This window comes from Tetrahymena thermophila, assembly GCF_000189635.1.
Source record: "Tetrahymena thermophila SB210 genomic scaffold scf_8254667, whole genome shotgun sequence".
Lineage (NCBI taxonomy): Eukaryota > Ciliophora > Oligohymenophorea > Hymenostomatida > Tetrahymenidae > Tetrahymena > Tetrahymena thermophila.
The window spans coordinates 496,414-508,761 of NW_002476434.1; the positions used below are offsets into that span (position 1 = coordinate 496,414).

Sequence of the window (12,348 nt, forward strand, 5' to 3'; positions counted from 1 at the left end):
AACTATAATATTAATTGCTTAAATAAAATGTAAATAGCTATATTGATTGTATAAATTATATCCTATTTTTTGAATTGATATAGATAATGACTAGATTATCTCTTACAGACTATTAAATGATATTGACTTATTTCTGTATATCTATTAATTTCATAATTATCTCGTTAATTATTGTTATTAGAAAGAAATAAGAAATTAAACTAATTCAATTATTTCTAGTAAAATTTGCTGATAATAATAAGAATTAAAATTCATTTTTTAGATTTTCTAAAAGCAGAATTCGAAAGTAGTAAGTGGTTATAAATTTAAGAGATCACACAAGGTAACTGCAAAACTTAAATAAAAATTGCTTGAGTTTTTGAAATATACTAATTAGGCAAGATATATTTATATTTGCAGTATTAAGAAGTAGAAGGAAATATATAAACTAAATTAAAGATGAATGGAAATGAAACTAAAAATACCCTTACTACACCTTTGATGGGAGGTGGTGGTATTAGGAGTAAAAAAGGTACTTTTATATTATAAAAGCAAGGAAGCTATAATTTGGATAGTGTAAATACAAATAAGAATGAAAAGTAATCCAAAGTATCAATAAATGAGAAGTCATCAAAAATAATTAAATAAGGATCCTTGAACATTACCCACGATCATCACTCTAACTCTCCTTAAAATTAGCAAAATCTAGAGTAATAAAAAATAGGAAGTGAGGCAAAAGCAAATAGTTAAGCAAATATTAGTATAAATGCGGGAAGAGAAAGCAATTTCCATCAAAGCAATATCAGAAGTTCAAAAGAAATAGGACATGAGTAATCACGCAAGAGTAGTTTACATACTAGAAGATTGACAAATTAATATTACATTGTTAGGAAAGAATTTGATCCTTTCAAGTCACCCCCAGATTTAAGCTTAGCAGAAAATCATAAAAAAGCTAGGTTAGTTGGTTGGGCAACAGAAGAATAAAAATTAAACTAAGAAAATTATTGTCCTTGCTGTTATTCAATTATTGAAAAAAACCAGTTTAACATTTCATGTGATGAAAAAGAATTGGCGTTTTTAGGAGTTGGATATGCATAAATATTTCTCCTTAACAAATTCTTTGGATTTCTAATAGTAGTTATATTTGTTCTTGGTGGCTCTCTTCTGCTTTTTGTTAAAAATTAAATTAATTGCTATGACAAGTGTCTTTCCATATTAGGTATTGGTATAATGGCAAATAAAGAGGATGATATAGAGCAGATGCATCCTTTTCTTTAAATTCTAATGGCAATGTTTATCATAGCATCTATATTATATGCAAAGAAAAGAATATAAAAAAGAATAACTAAATTTAATGAAGGATATGTTTCACCCTGTGAATATACAATAATGGTTTAAAATCTGCCTCTTGATGCTCGAAAGGAAGAATTAAAGCGTCATTTTTAAAAGTTAATGAATCGTCAAATAATAACTGTTAATATGGCATACGATATTGAAAAATACAATGAGGCTATTGACTCTAAATCAGAAGATATCCTTACATACAATACAAATAAATATCAAATTAAATAACTCTAAACCTAGTTAGAATCACAGCAGGGATTAACTGAATCAAAAAAAGAAAAAATAATGAATAAAATTAATTAAATATAAGGAAAAAATGAATTTCTATTATCAGAAATGAAAATCAATGATGAATTTATTGATAGATTTGAAAAAGACTGTGATAATGATAGAGACCCTTCTAAGTTTTTAGGAACAGCCTTCATTACTTTTAACGATACTGTGCCAGTTAATTCGATTGTAGATGAGTGGGGATACACTTGGATTAACATTTTAAAGTTTATTTTCTTTAGATGGGTAACTCCACCATTTATTGAGTACAAAGAAAAACTCTTGATTATTAGAAAAGCACCAGCTCCTGCTGATATTATCTGGGAAAATTTGAGATTTTCGTTGCCTAAAAATATTGCAAATAATACATTTATGCTTTGCTTCAGTTTTATCATTCTTTATATTTGCTTTAAAATTCAATTTTTGGTTATGTACTACATTTACCCTCTTAAAAAGCAAAGTTACGAAGAGCACTCCTTCATACTTATGATTAGAGGAAGTAAGTTTGTTACAAAATTTACAAATTTTAATAGATTACAAGAAATTTATTTAATCAGCTTGATTGATGTTGTTTATTTTATTTAAATTAAATCAGAAATAAAATTTAGAATTTTATTGAATTATGTATTGATCATAATTTGTTCTACAAACAAAGTAATGATTTCAAACAAAACTAAACTAAAAAATACATTTGAATTACTTCACTTTTATTACTGAATCAAATTAACAAATTAAAAATAAATAAATAAATAAATTTGTAATCTCTACTGGATAAATCATTTTTATTAATTATTATTAAATAAATAAATAACTAGGTCTTCTTAGTATATGTGTAGTTATTGTAAATCTTGCTTTGAGAAATACAATGTATCATTTCACCAAATTTTAAAGATTCGATCATCACACAAAATTACTGAATGCCTATATTAACAAGTATATCTTTTTATACTTTTTTAATAGTGCATTTATGCCTTATGTAGTTCATGCTTAGTTAGATTAAGGAAATATTAATATTGAATTATTAGTTTGGGATATTCACTTTATTATTATTGCAACTTCTATTTCTACACCTTTATCTAAAGTGTTTGACCCTGTGATGTTCTATAAACTCTACAAGCGCTGGCGTATAAAATCCTATCCTCCAGAAGATTGCCCTTATACTCAAAAAGAGGCTAACATGTGGTTTGAAGGCCATCCTATAGAAATAGCTGATAGCTGTAATTATTAATTTTGAAATTTAAATTAAGAAAAATAACATTTCATTTCGTTTATATTAATATTTTCAACAAATTAATCAGCTACTTTGAAAAATTTATATTTTTATTTTTTATAAAAGATGCATATATAGCCAGAAATCTTTTTTTAAGTGCTTGGTATGCTTAAGTAGCTCCATTTGGAATAATATTTTCAATGCTTGGATTAATTTGCAATCATTATATAGATAAATATTGCCTTTTAAGGATTCACCCAACTCCAGAACTTATCACAGAAGAAGTTTACAGTAAAGTCATTTTTGCTCTTGACTTAATACCATTTATTTATCTTTGTGGTTGTATTGAATACAACTTAAAAAATATTGAATCAACTAATGTATTTGCTATCATATTTAACTTTATAACTGAAGGAGGCGCTATAGTTGGCTTATTTTTGAGCTTAATATGTATTATTTTCCATTATAAACGTAAAACTAAAGCAAAAGGCGCATAAAAAGAAAACCGCCCATATAACGAAGTGAGAACTCTTTTCCCCACTGAGTATGATAGATGCAATCCAGTCACTGCTTCAAAAGCAAGCATTGAATATATCAAATTTTTGTACAACTAAAAAGCTGTATACTTATCAGCTAATATGCAGGAAATGATTGGTGTGTAATCTCATAAAAAAGGTAGTAAAAAAAAGAGAAAATCTAAAAAATAAATAGTTGATGGCACAAATCTTAATCATTTATTAAAGTCAGGATCCTAACAGTACTAAGAAAAGTTTTTATTAAATCATTAATAATCAAAATCAAAACTATTATCATCTCAAAACTTGTAACAATATTCCTCCTATTCTTCTTCTTCCGATAGCGACTCTGAATCTTCTGACAGTGATAGCAGTAACAATAATGATTAGAATGAGACTAAAAAAGATATTGAACTTAATCCCATTCAACTACCTAAAAACATAGAAGAAAGCAATACTTATCAAGCAAATGATGATTAAAGCAACAAAGCCAGAAACGGAACTCTCTTTTATTAGAGATAAAGTATTCCAACGATAGCATCTTCATTTCAAAATTTTATTCATGGCCATTCTACCTTTTACATAGAACATACACTAGTTCCTCATAATTAAGAATCTTCAGAATCAGATAAGCCTTTAGATATAAATATTTAAAAAGTTGAATCTAAATCTATTGAAAATGAAGAAGAGTTAAAAACTTACCTTGAAAAAAATAAACAAATTGAGAGCTTAAAAAATATTCAAGAAGAAAATAAACAAACAAAAGAATGAATGAATGAATAAGTGAGCAAGTTTGTGAATCAAAAATTGAAATTATGATTGGAAACTTTTGCTTCATTTCTATAATTTTGAACCTTAAATCGTGGTAAATTTTGTATTTAAAATCAATAATAATTTATATTTTGCTTAAGCAAGATTGTATATAATACTTAAGTTATTTTCTCTTGACTATTAATTAATTTCTAATAATCAACCTTTGTGTAAAATAAAAAAGTAATATCAATTTTATAACCTAACTATAATTAGATACATTGTTTTAAATTCTTAATTAAAATTTCATCTTTGATAATGAAATATTTTTTTTCTTCTAAAGTTGTTTTTTTGTATTTAAAATCAGTAATAATTTATATTTTAATTAAGCAAAAACTTCTATAAAACACTTTATTTATTTTATCTTAACTATTAATTAATTTCAAATAATCAATTTTTATGTCAAGTAAAGATATTAATATTAGTTTAATTAATTAAACAACAATTATACATCAATAAATAAATTTTATAGCTCCATTTTAATAATATTTCATATGATTTAAGGCAATACTTTTAAATAAATATTTTTCATCGTTTAATAATCATTTACATTAAATAGAAGTAAGTTTGTAAAATAGCTTAGAGTGATAATATTTTATTATATATTTTTAATATAAAAATTTAATAGTAAAATTTAGATTTTATCATTTAATAAAATTGATTTTAGCAATAAGTAAAAATATTAAATTTAAATTTGAAAGAGTAAATTAGTTTTTTAAGTTAATTTTTGGAGAAAAATTTAAAATTTAAACTAAATATTCTAAGAAAATTTTATAAACTATTATTTGTCATACAGAATATAAAAAGATAATTGCAATAATTTATGTAAACATTTTATTCAAATAGTTTCCATTTTAATTTTAAATTTTAATTGATGATTTAATTTCATTCTTTGCCTTCTTGATTGTTCTAGTTTTCTCCTACTAAATTTTATACTATTTCCTTAATTTATTCAGCGTTAGCTACCTCGCCTTGATCAGAAGTATTTTCTTTGCTTTAAATTTAATTATTATTGTCCACAGAATCGATTGCACTGGTACCATTACCTTCTTCATAATCATCTCCCCTGACACTTTTGTTAGAAATTCCTTGATCTTCTTAATCTTCATCATTGTTTGGCTGGTTTTGCTTTGCTTAATTTAAATCTTACCTATTTTATCTATTTTCATCTTCAGAAGAAGTAGCTTCGTTTTCCATTTTTTAAATATATTCAGCAATCATCTCTTTCAATGTGAAACGCATATCATCATTTAAAGAGTATATTTTTGCAAAATTTAATGCTAAATCTTCAGGATTATCTCCTTTGTAAATAATTATTCTGCCTTTTTTTCCTTTAGAGAAGTTTACATCAACATTTCCAATAATTTCTCTCTCTTTACGCATTGATTAATTACCTATGCATTTCAAGGAGTTTTACTGGTCAAATGAAAATGGTCTTGTTTCTGTGAATCTAGACACATTTTGGCTGAGTGCTTGTCTTTGACGTTCGAAAAAGGATTCTTTTTCAACTTGTTAGTTCCTTGCTTTCTAAAGACGCTCTAAAATTTACTAAGTTCCTTTAATATTCAATAATTTTTCTTATTCTTCAGGAGTTTTTACAATTGGTATATTATAATTTATATTAGGTCTAAATGTGCATTCTTATTCTTCTTTGAGCTCTCTTTGTTCTTTTACTTTTGAGCGGACATTATTAAGCTCTTCTTCTTTTGTCTAATGCTTTTCATATAATTTTTCATACACTGGCTTTTTAATATCTCCTTGCTACTAATTTTGTCCTTCAATTAATACCTTACTCTATTGCAGAACAAAACTTTTCTAATTTACAATAGGCTTGAAAGTACATTTATTGTTTTGTTCTTTTTCTATAATTTCCTTTTATTCCTTTTTCTTTTATTCTAAATATTTAGAATGCTCATATAATATTTCGTAACGCTTTTTTTAGCTATCTTACTTCTTACCACTTTTCTAGCTCAAGCTTAGTTCAGAGGTGAAATTATCTATTGGATTCAAGCTAGCTGCATTTTTGGCTGTTTATGCTTTAGTAAAGTAAGTACCACTTTAGCTCATCATTAAGCAGCTATCTAATATCTTTGACTTTTTATTGATAACAGGATGGAATTTCAATTCTGCATTTGTCATGGAATTTCTAAGTTTTTTTGATTTACCTCCATTGCTATCTAAATTATTTTATGTAGGCTCATTAGCAGCCTCTACGAAATTGCTTTAATCACTCATAAATTTAATATCATTCAAAATATTATTATTTTTTGAGCTGTACCATTCCATTAAATTTGTTTTATCATCATGAAGTTTTCTAAAATTAGCCACCAGCTAAGGAATATCCCAACATTCTCCATGTGATAAACCTATATTTCGATAAGTAGAATATTAATTTTGATATTTAATTAAATTAATAAAAAACTCTTTTTAGCAAAAGAAAAATTATAATATAGAAATAACTTACTGTCTTAAGGTACATTTGATTCCTAGAGAAGCTGTTAAAGAATTAGCAATCTTTCTTCCTAATTTGTTGAAGCTTAGTTTATTTATAAACCATTTATAAGAATTTCTTTGATGTAAGTTTCTGCTTGTGGATTTAAGATTTTTTTCTCAATCAAAACCATTAGCACGTCAAAAGCAAGTTTTTTAGGAACTCCAGATTCTGCGTTATTAAGGTTAAGGATTCTGTATGATTATTCGTGGAATTTCATTTCTTACTGCATCCTATTCATATCTATGTTCTTGCGATCATTAAGATAAAGAGAAGTTTGATTCTAGTCTTTTTGGAATTAAAGTGCTCTAAATAAACCGATTTCTTGGTAAATGTATCCTAAATTTTCGTAAGAAATGTAATCTCCTTCCTAAACTTAATTGATAATAAATGAGAGCACTTTATCTATCTTCTTCAAAATTATCTTCTAACTTTTTGGATCTATCTTCGACTTAGTCATTTATGCCTTTAATGTTTAAATTTCCTGCTCTTTCTTCAATTTTTCTTTTTCTTAACGTTATAAAAAGTCTTGGTAAAGATATTTCACTGAGTAATCTTTATCTCCTTATCCACGTTTGACAATTTTTTCAGATTTTTTATTGATTGTTGGGTGGAATGTACATTTTAATTCTTCTTTGGTGTTGAAGCTTAAAACATCTTTCTTTGTAGTGTATGCATTGTTTGGTGAGCCTAAAGATTGATTTCTTAATGAAGCGGCTATTCCATACTTACCTTCGGAAAACTAATTTTAAGATTAAGAAGACCCATAAAATAAGTCTTTATTGTTAGATTTTTAAATATTTTTCCCTTAAAGGATTCCATAATTTTCTATCTATGAAGAATTTTGAAGGACGTAGCTATTCACCAAACTACGATTTTCTAATAAATTAGCTTGGTTAGTCATGGTATTGTTGTTATTACTCATAGAAGTAACTAAAGCTCCTTACTAAGAGGCTTTCAATTAATTTTATTCTATTCTCTTTAGTTAATACTCTTGCTCATTTTTCTTTTTTGCTATTTCTTTCTCCAAAGCATCAAGTTATGAAAATATTTTCAGACCTTCTTCTTATTGTTTTAGAATAGTTAAGCTATTAGCATCGAGTTGAGTCTAAGGCATCTATTTGAAGAGCTTTAATGCAAGTTCGTAGTTAATGTTTTCATAATTTTCAGTAAAATTCATAGGCTGATTGGCTGAAATTTATTCTTCATGCTAGGCTAATAGATGTTGCTATTAAATAAGTTAATTAGCTATTTGCTACTCTTACTCTTGCTAAAAGTCATGGGCATTCATGCGATGGTGATGCTATTAATGTAGGTCATCATGATGGAGTAGAAGATTAGGGTCTTGCTATTGCTACATTTCTGATCCTGCTACATGTATATGATACACTTAATCTTCTATCATGTCTTAAACAGCTTAAGGGCCTGCTAGTTCGTAGCTCATTATTATATATATTTTTGTTTATAACCTTTAAACTTTTAATTAATAAATCTTGAATTTAATATTTTTCTTGTTTTACTTGCTATTTTATTTAAAGATTCTCTTATTTAGAAATTATAATTTTTTATTTATAAAAATAGTTGCTTCTGAATAACTTAAATAAATTATTTTTCAACACCTCTCAATATAGATAGAGTGTTAATAAAAAATTTAAATTTTACTATGCTAATTCTTTTTTTACTTTCTTCTTTCTTTGTTTTTAGAGATAGATATATAAATGCATACTTTCAAAACTTTTAAAACGTAAATAAAACAATACTAAATTCATTTTAAGACAAATTTAATGAAAATAGAAAACCAAATGGACTTATAGGATATCAACTATGTTCTTTACTTATCGTTTTTTAAGATTTAATAGTGGTTATTACATCTTTTGTTTATAATTTAAGTTCTATTTTAAACAAATCGAATTTATTATGACAACTTTATCCTTTAATACAAAAATTCCAGTAAATTTTTAAATAAAAATTGTTAATAAAATTTATTTTCTGATATGTTAAAATTAATTATATAAATGCAAAATTAGATTTTTACTTTTTTAGACTATATTAGCAGGAAAAAACAAATGGTAATGTCTAGCAATTTTAATTGTAATGTATGTATCAAAAGAAGAGAAATATTTATTTTTTATAAAAGATACGAAATTAAAATATAGTCAATCACTAAAATTTCAAAATAAAATTTATAAATGGAACTATTTTATCAAGTTAATATAAAAAGAGTGTTTATTTGAATAGCTTTTTATAAGGAGAGAACGAAAATAATTTATCAATTTAAAATTTGCTATTTAAGACTCAATATCCAATTAATTTATGGATAATTTTATAGAGCTTCTAAAAAAAATTTATATTTTATCATCGAAACAATATTAGAACAAAATTTAACTCAAAGTGATTTATATTTAATTAAAGATTTTTGTAAAGAATACTCCAGAGACCCTTAATATTTTTTAATAAACAAACTTAATAATTGATAAACTTAATAAACAATTATTATTAGAATAAGCTAGGTCATTTTTATGAGAAATAAATCAAAAAAAAAAAAAGAATTGCATTTACGGTCAACGATATCACATATATAGTGTATTGTTAACAAATTTATGCAGACATTGAATATTGAGAGTCTACACATGTTCCTCCTCTTAATGAAGGAACGTGCAAAAAAATCAATTACAATTTATTTTTAAAAACTAAATTAGAAAAATATTTAATTTTAAAATATTTTTTTTTGAATATTTCTAAATATGGTTAGAAAGAAAATTTTAGCTGTTTGATTTACTATTTTGACTAACAAAACTTTGTTATATTAATTAGTTTATGTTAGCTTTATTGATATTTTTGATATAAAAATTAATAATAAATAATTATGAGATGAAATAATTGTTTGGTTATTCTTTACTTTTACCAGAAATATTATTGTTATTATTTATTGCTTTAATTTGTTCTGAATTTTTGACAACATAATAAGCCTATCAATTAGTCAGCTGAATAAATAGAATTTAAGCTAAATCATTAAATATTAAATTTTAAATAGTTTTAGCAAGCAATTCTTTCACATATTAGAATAGGAGTTATCATTAATTTTTATAATATGAGTTTACATTAAAAAGGGTTTAGTACTCCAAACGGAAAACTTCATACAATATCTTCTGCGATAAAACAACAAAAATAAAATAATGGTCAGGTTCAAAAGACTTTCGTAAATAAGAATTTCTCTTTAAACCCAGAAGGAGAAACGAAAGCTGTTTTATAAAAAATAAACTAATCATAAAAGTAATATAAAACAAATTATAATGAGAAGATCTTGAATAAATATGATGAAAAGGATTATAGCATTTCTGATAATTTAATGACTCCCAATAATAAGAAATAAATTAATTTAAGTTCATCTAAATTGTACAGCCAACAGTAAATTTTATCTCCAAACAGTGAAGTCAATATATCAAGGAGTAATTTTAAGAGCAGTTAAATTCTAAGCCCAAAGAGTCAAAATATTAATAGTAGTATTAGTCCTTAGAGGCAGTATTCTAAGTAATCATTGACATAAAGAGGTTTGTAAAAATCTTAATCTCCATCAAAGTAATCAATACAAAATTAAATTGTAAAAAAAGAGCTTTAAGAGGCTCTAGAAAAATAAAGGGAAATGTAAAGGTAGAGATAACGCACAATGGCTGATCCAGAAAGATTAAATGAAGAAAAAAAGCTTTTAAAACAAATGATTATTGAGTTAGAAGAAAAAAAATTAAAAAAATAGAATGAAATTAATAACATAAAAACAAAATGCATAAAGGAAGAAAAGGATATTAAAAACCTTCGTGAAAATTATTTAGGAGAAAAGGAAAAATTTAAAACAATTGTTGAAACAATTGCTAAAGACAACAAAATTCTTGAAGAGTAGTTGAAACGTACAAGATAGGTAGCTAATTTAAATATTTTGTATTTATGATAAGATATCATTTTGAAATAAGATTAATTGAAATTTTTATTTAATGTTAATAAGGCACATGACGTTCTTTAGAAGGAGAGAAGTGAGAGTTAAAAATTAGAAAACCAATTTAAGTTAGAAATAGCACATCTTAAAGAAAATATTAAGATCCTTGAAGAAAGAAATAATAAAGAAGTTTAATTAATGTAATAAAAGATTAAATCTGAAGAAGAAAGAAATGATAAGCTTAGAAAAAAACTAGAAGAGGCTAACTTTAACTTAGATGTAGAAGAGAGGTTGAGAAATTCTTACAAGGAAAAAAGATCAAAAATAGAGTAAAACTAAGAATTAATCTCTCAGCTTAGCTAAAAAAGAGATTAACTTTCTAAAAATCTTGCACAATTAAATGAAGAATATGATAGACTGTAATATATTTTAAAAATTAATATTTTTAGTAATTTACTTTAAAATATTAAATTATAGATAAAGATAAGTCAAAATAGAGATAAAAAGCTAAGAAAAAGAGTATGAGGAATTTGCAGAAACAATAAAAGATGAGTAAAAAAATCAAGAGCTTAATATATCTGACTTAGAAGCAGAAATAGAAATACTTATAAAATAAAGCAAGGAAGAAGAATTAAGGATTTAAAAAGAGTGCCATGATTCTGATGAGTAATTAAATTTAGTTATTCAATAATAGAAGAAAGTAGTTGAGCAATACAAAGATTACGAAGTATAAATTAGTTAATTCTTTCTACTTTTATAGTTTTTGAAATATATTTATTTATAAATAACAGAAATTTTAGTAAAATGAGTAAGTCCTCCAAAAGGAATTTGAAGCATTGAAGGCAAAGCAAGTTAATGAAATTTAAATTAGAAAGGAATTGGAAGAAGAATAAAGAAACTTGATCCGGTAAGAGCTAGAAATCTAAGCTAAAAAAGATAGAGAAATTAAGAAATTATAATAAGAAAATTAAGAACTAATTAAAGAAATAAATTAAGTAAAGGAGCAAATAAAATAAATAATTGAGAAAACTGATAATACATCAGCAGAAATTGAAGAAAAAAAGAATTTAATGAGGGAAGATTTAGATTTAAAAAATAAAGAAATATATGAATATGAGTCACTAATAAATAAACTGAATCAGGCAAAAAGAGAATAGCAAAAAGAAATCAATTAAATATAATCAGATTTATAGGAGTAAAGAAAAGTTTTAGAGTAAATCAAAGAAGTTGAGAGTTTAAAGAATGAATTAATAGAATAAAATTAGATTCTATTGAAGAACACATAGCTAAAAGACAGTATAGAGCTAGAATTAGGAGTTATTGAGAATAAAATTAAATAAAATAATGAAGATATTAAGTATATTTAAGAATAACTTGAAATTAATAAATCAGAATCCAGCAAAAATAAAATAAATAACGATAGATTACAATAAGAAATTGCAGCTCTTCAATAAGAGCTAAGTAAATAAAAGAAGAAAAAAAAATGACTTTTTTTTTTGGATATTCATTTAGTTAATTATTTATTATGGAATAAATATATTTACAAAAAAGCAAAAAAATCAAACAGTCTTTGCAATAAAATATTTAGTTTTTCTAAGTATCATACATATTTACAATAAATTTTTATTAAATTCCTAAATATAAACACTAAAAATTATTTTTTATATTTTATTTCTATCAAATACTGTAATTTCTAGATAAGATTGGGTTAGGGAATCCCAGGGAATATCAAAAATAATTAAAAAAAATTTTGTTAACATTTGATGAAAAAAATGATAAAAAGAATTAAAATATATAA

The 12,348-nt window shown here is 24.5% G+C and overlaps 3 protein-coding genes across 3 annotated transcripts; 2 read left to right on the forward strand and 1 right to left on the reverse strand. All coding sequences in view use genetic code 6, as the record gives it.

Moving 5' to 3' along the window:
• Positions 1 to 438: 438 nt before the first annotated feature.
• Positions 439 to 4,089, forward strand: TTHERM_00028770 (transmembrane protein, putative; the record flags this gene model as incomplete). Its single annotated transcript, XM_971780.3, has 3 exons — positions 439 to 2,092; positions 2,409 to 2,810; positions 2,930 to 4,089. The coding sequence occupies 3 exons, from the start codon at positions 439 to 441 to the stop codon at positions 4,087 to 4,089; spliced, it is 3,216 nt and encodes a 1,071-aa protein (XP_976873.2).
• A 924-nt stretch (positions 4,090 to 5,013) lies between these two features.
• Positions 5,014 to 8,063, reverse strand: TTHERM_00028780 (hypothetical protein; the record flags this gene model as incomplete). The annotated part of the gene is made up of 2 exons (XM_971781.1): positions 5,014 to 6,494; positions 6,593 to 8,063. 2 exons carry the CDS (start codon positions 8,061 to 8,063, stop codon positions 5,014 to 5,016), a joined length of 2,952 nt encoding a protein of 983 aa, XP_976874.1.
• A 1,647-nt stretch (positions 8,064 to 9,710) lies between these two features.
• Positions 9,711 to 12,037, forward strand: TTHERM_00028790 (hypothetical protein; the record flags this gene model as incomplete). Its single annotated transcript, XM_971782.1, has 4 exons — positions 9,711 to 10,535; positions 10,620 to 10,969; positions 11,028 to 11,277; positions 11,342 to 12,037. The coding sequence occupies 4 exons, from the start codon at positions 9,711 to 9,713 to the stop codon at positions 12,035 to 12,037; spliced, it is 2,121 nt and encodes a 706-aa protein (XP_976875.1).
• Between the last annotated feature and the right edge of the window lie 311 nt (positions 12,038 to 12,348).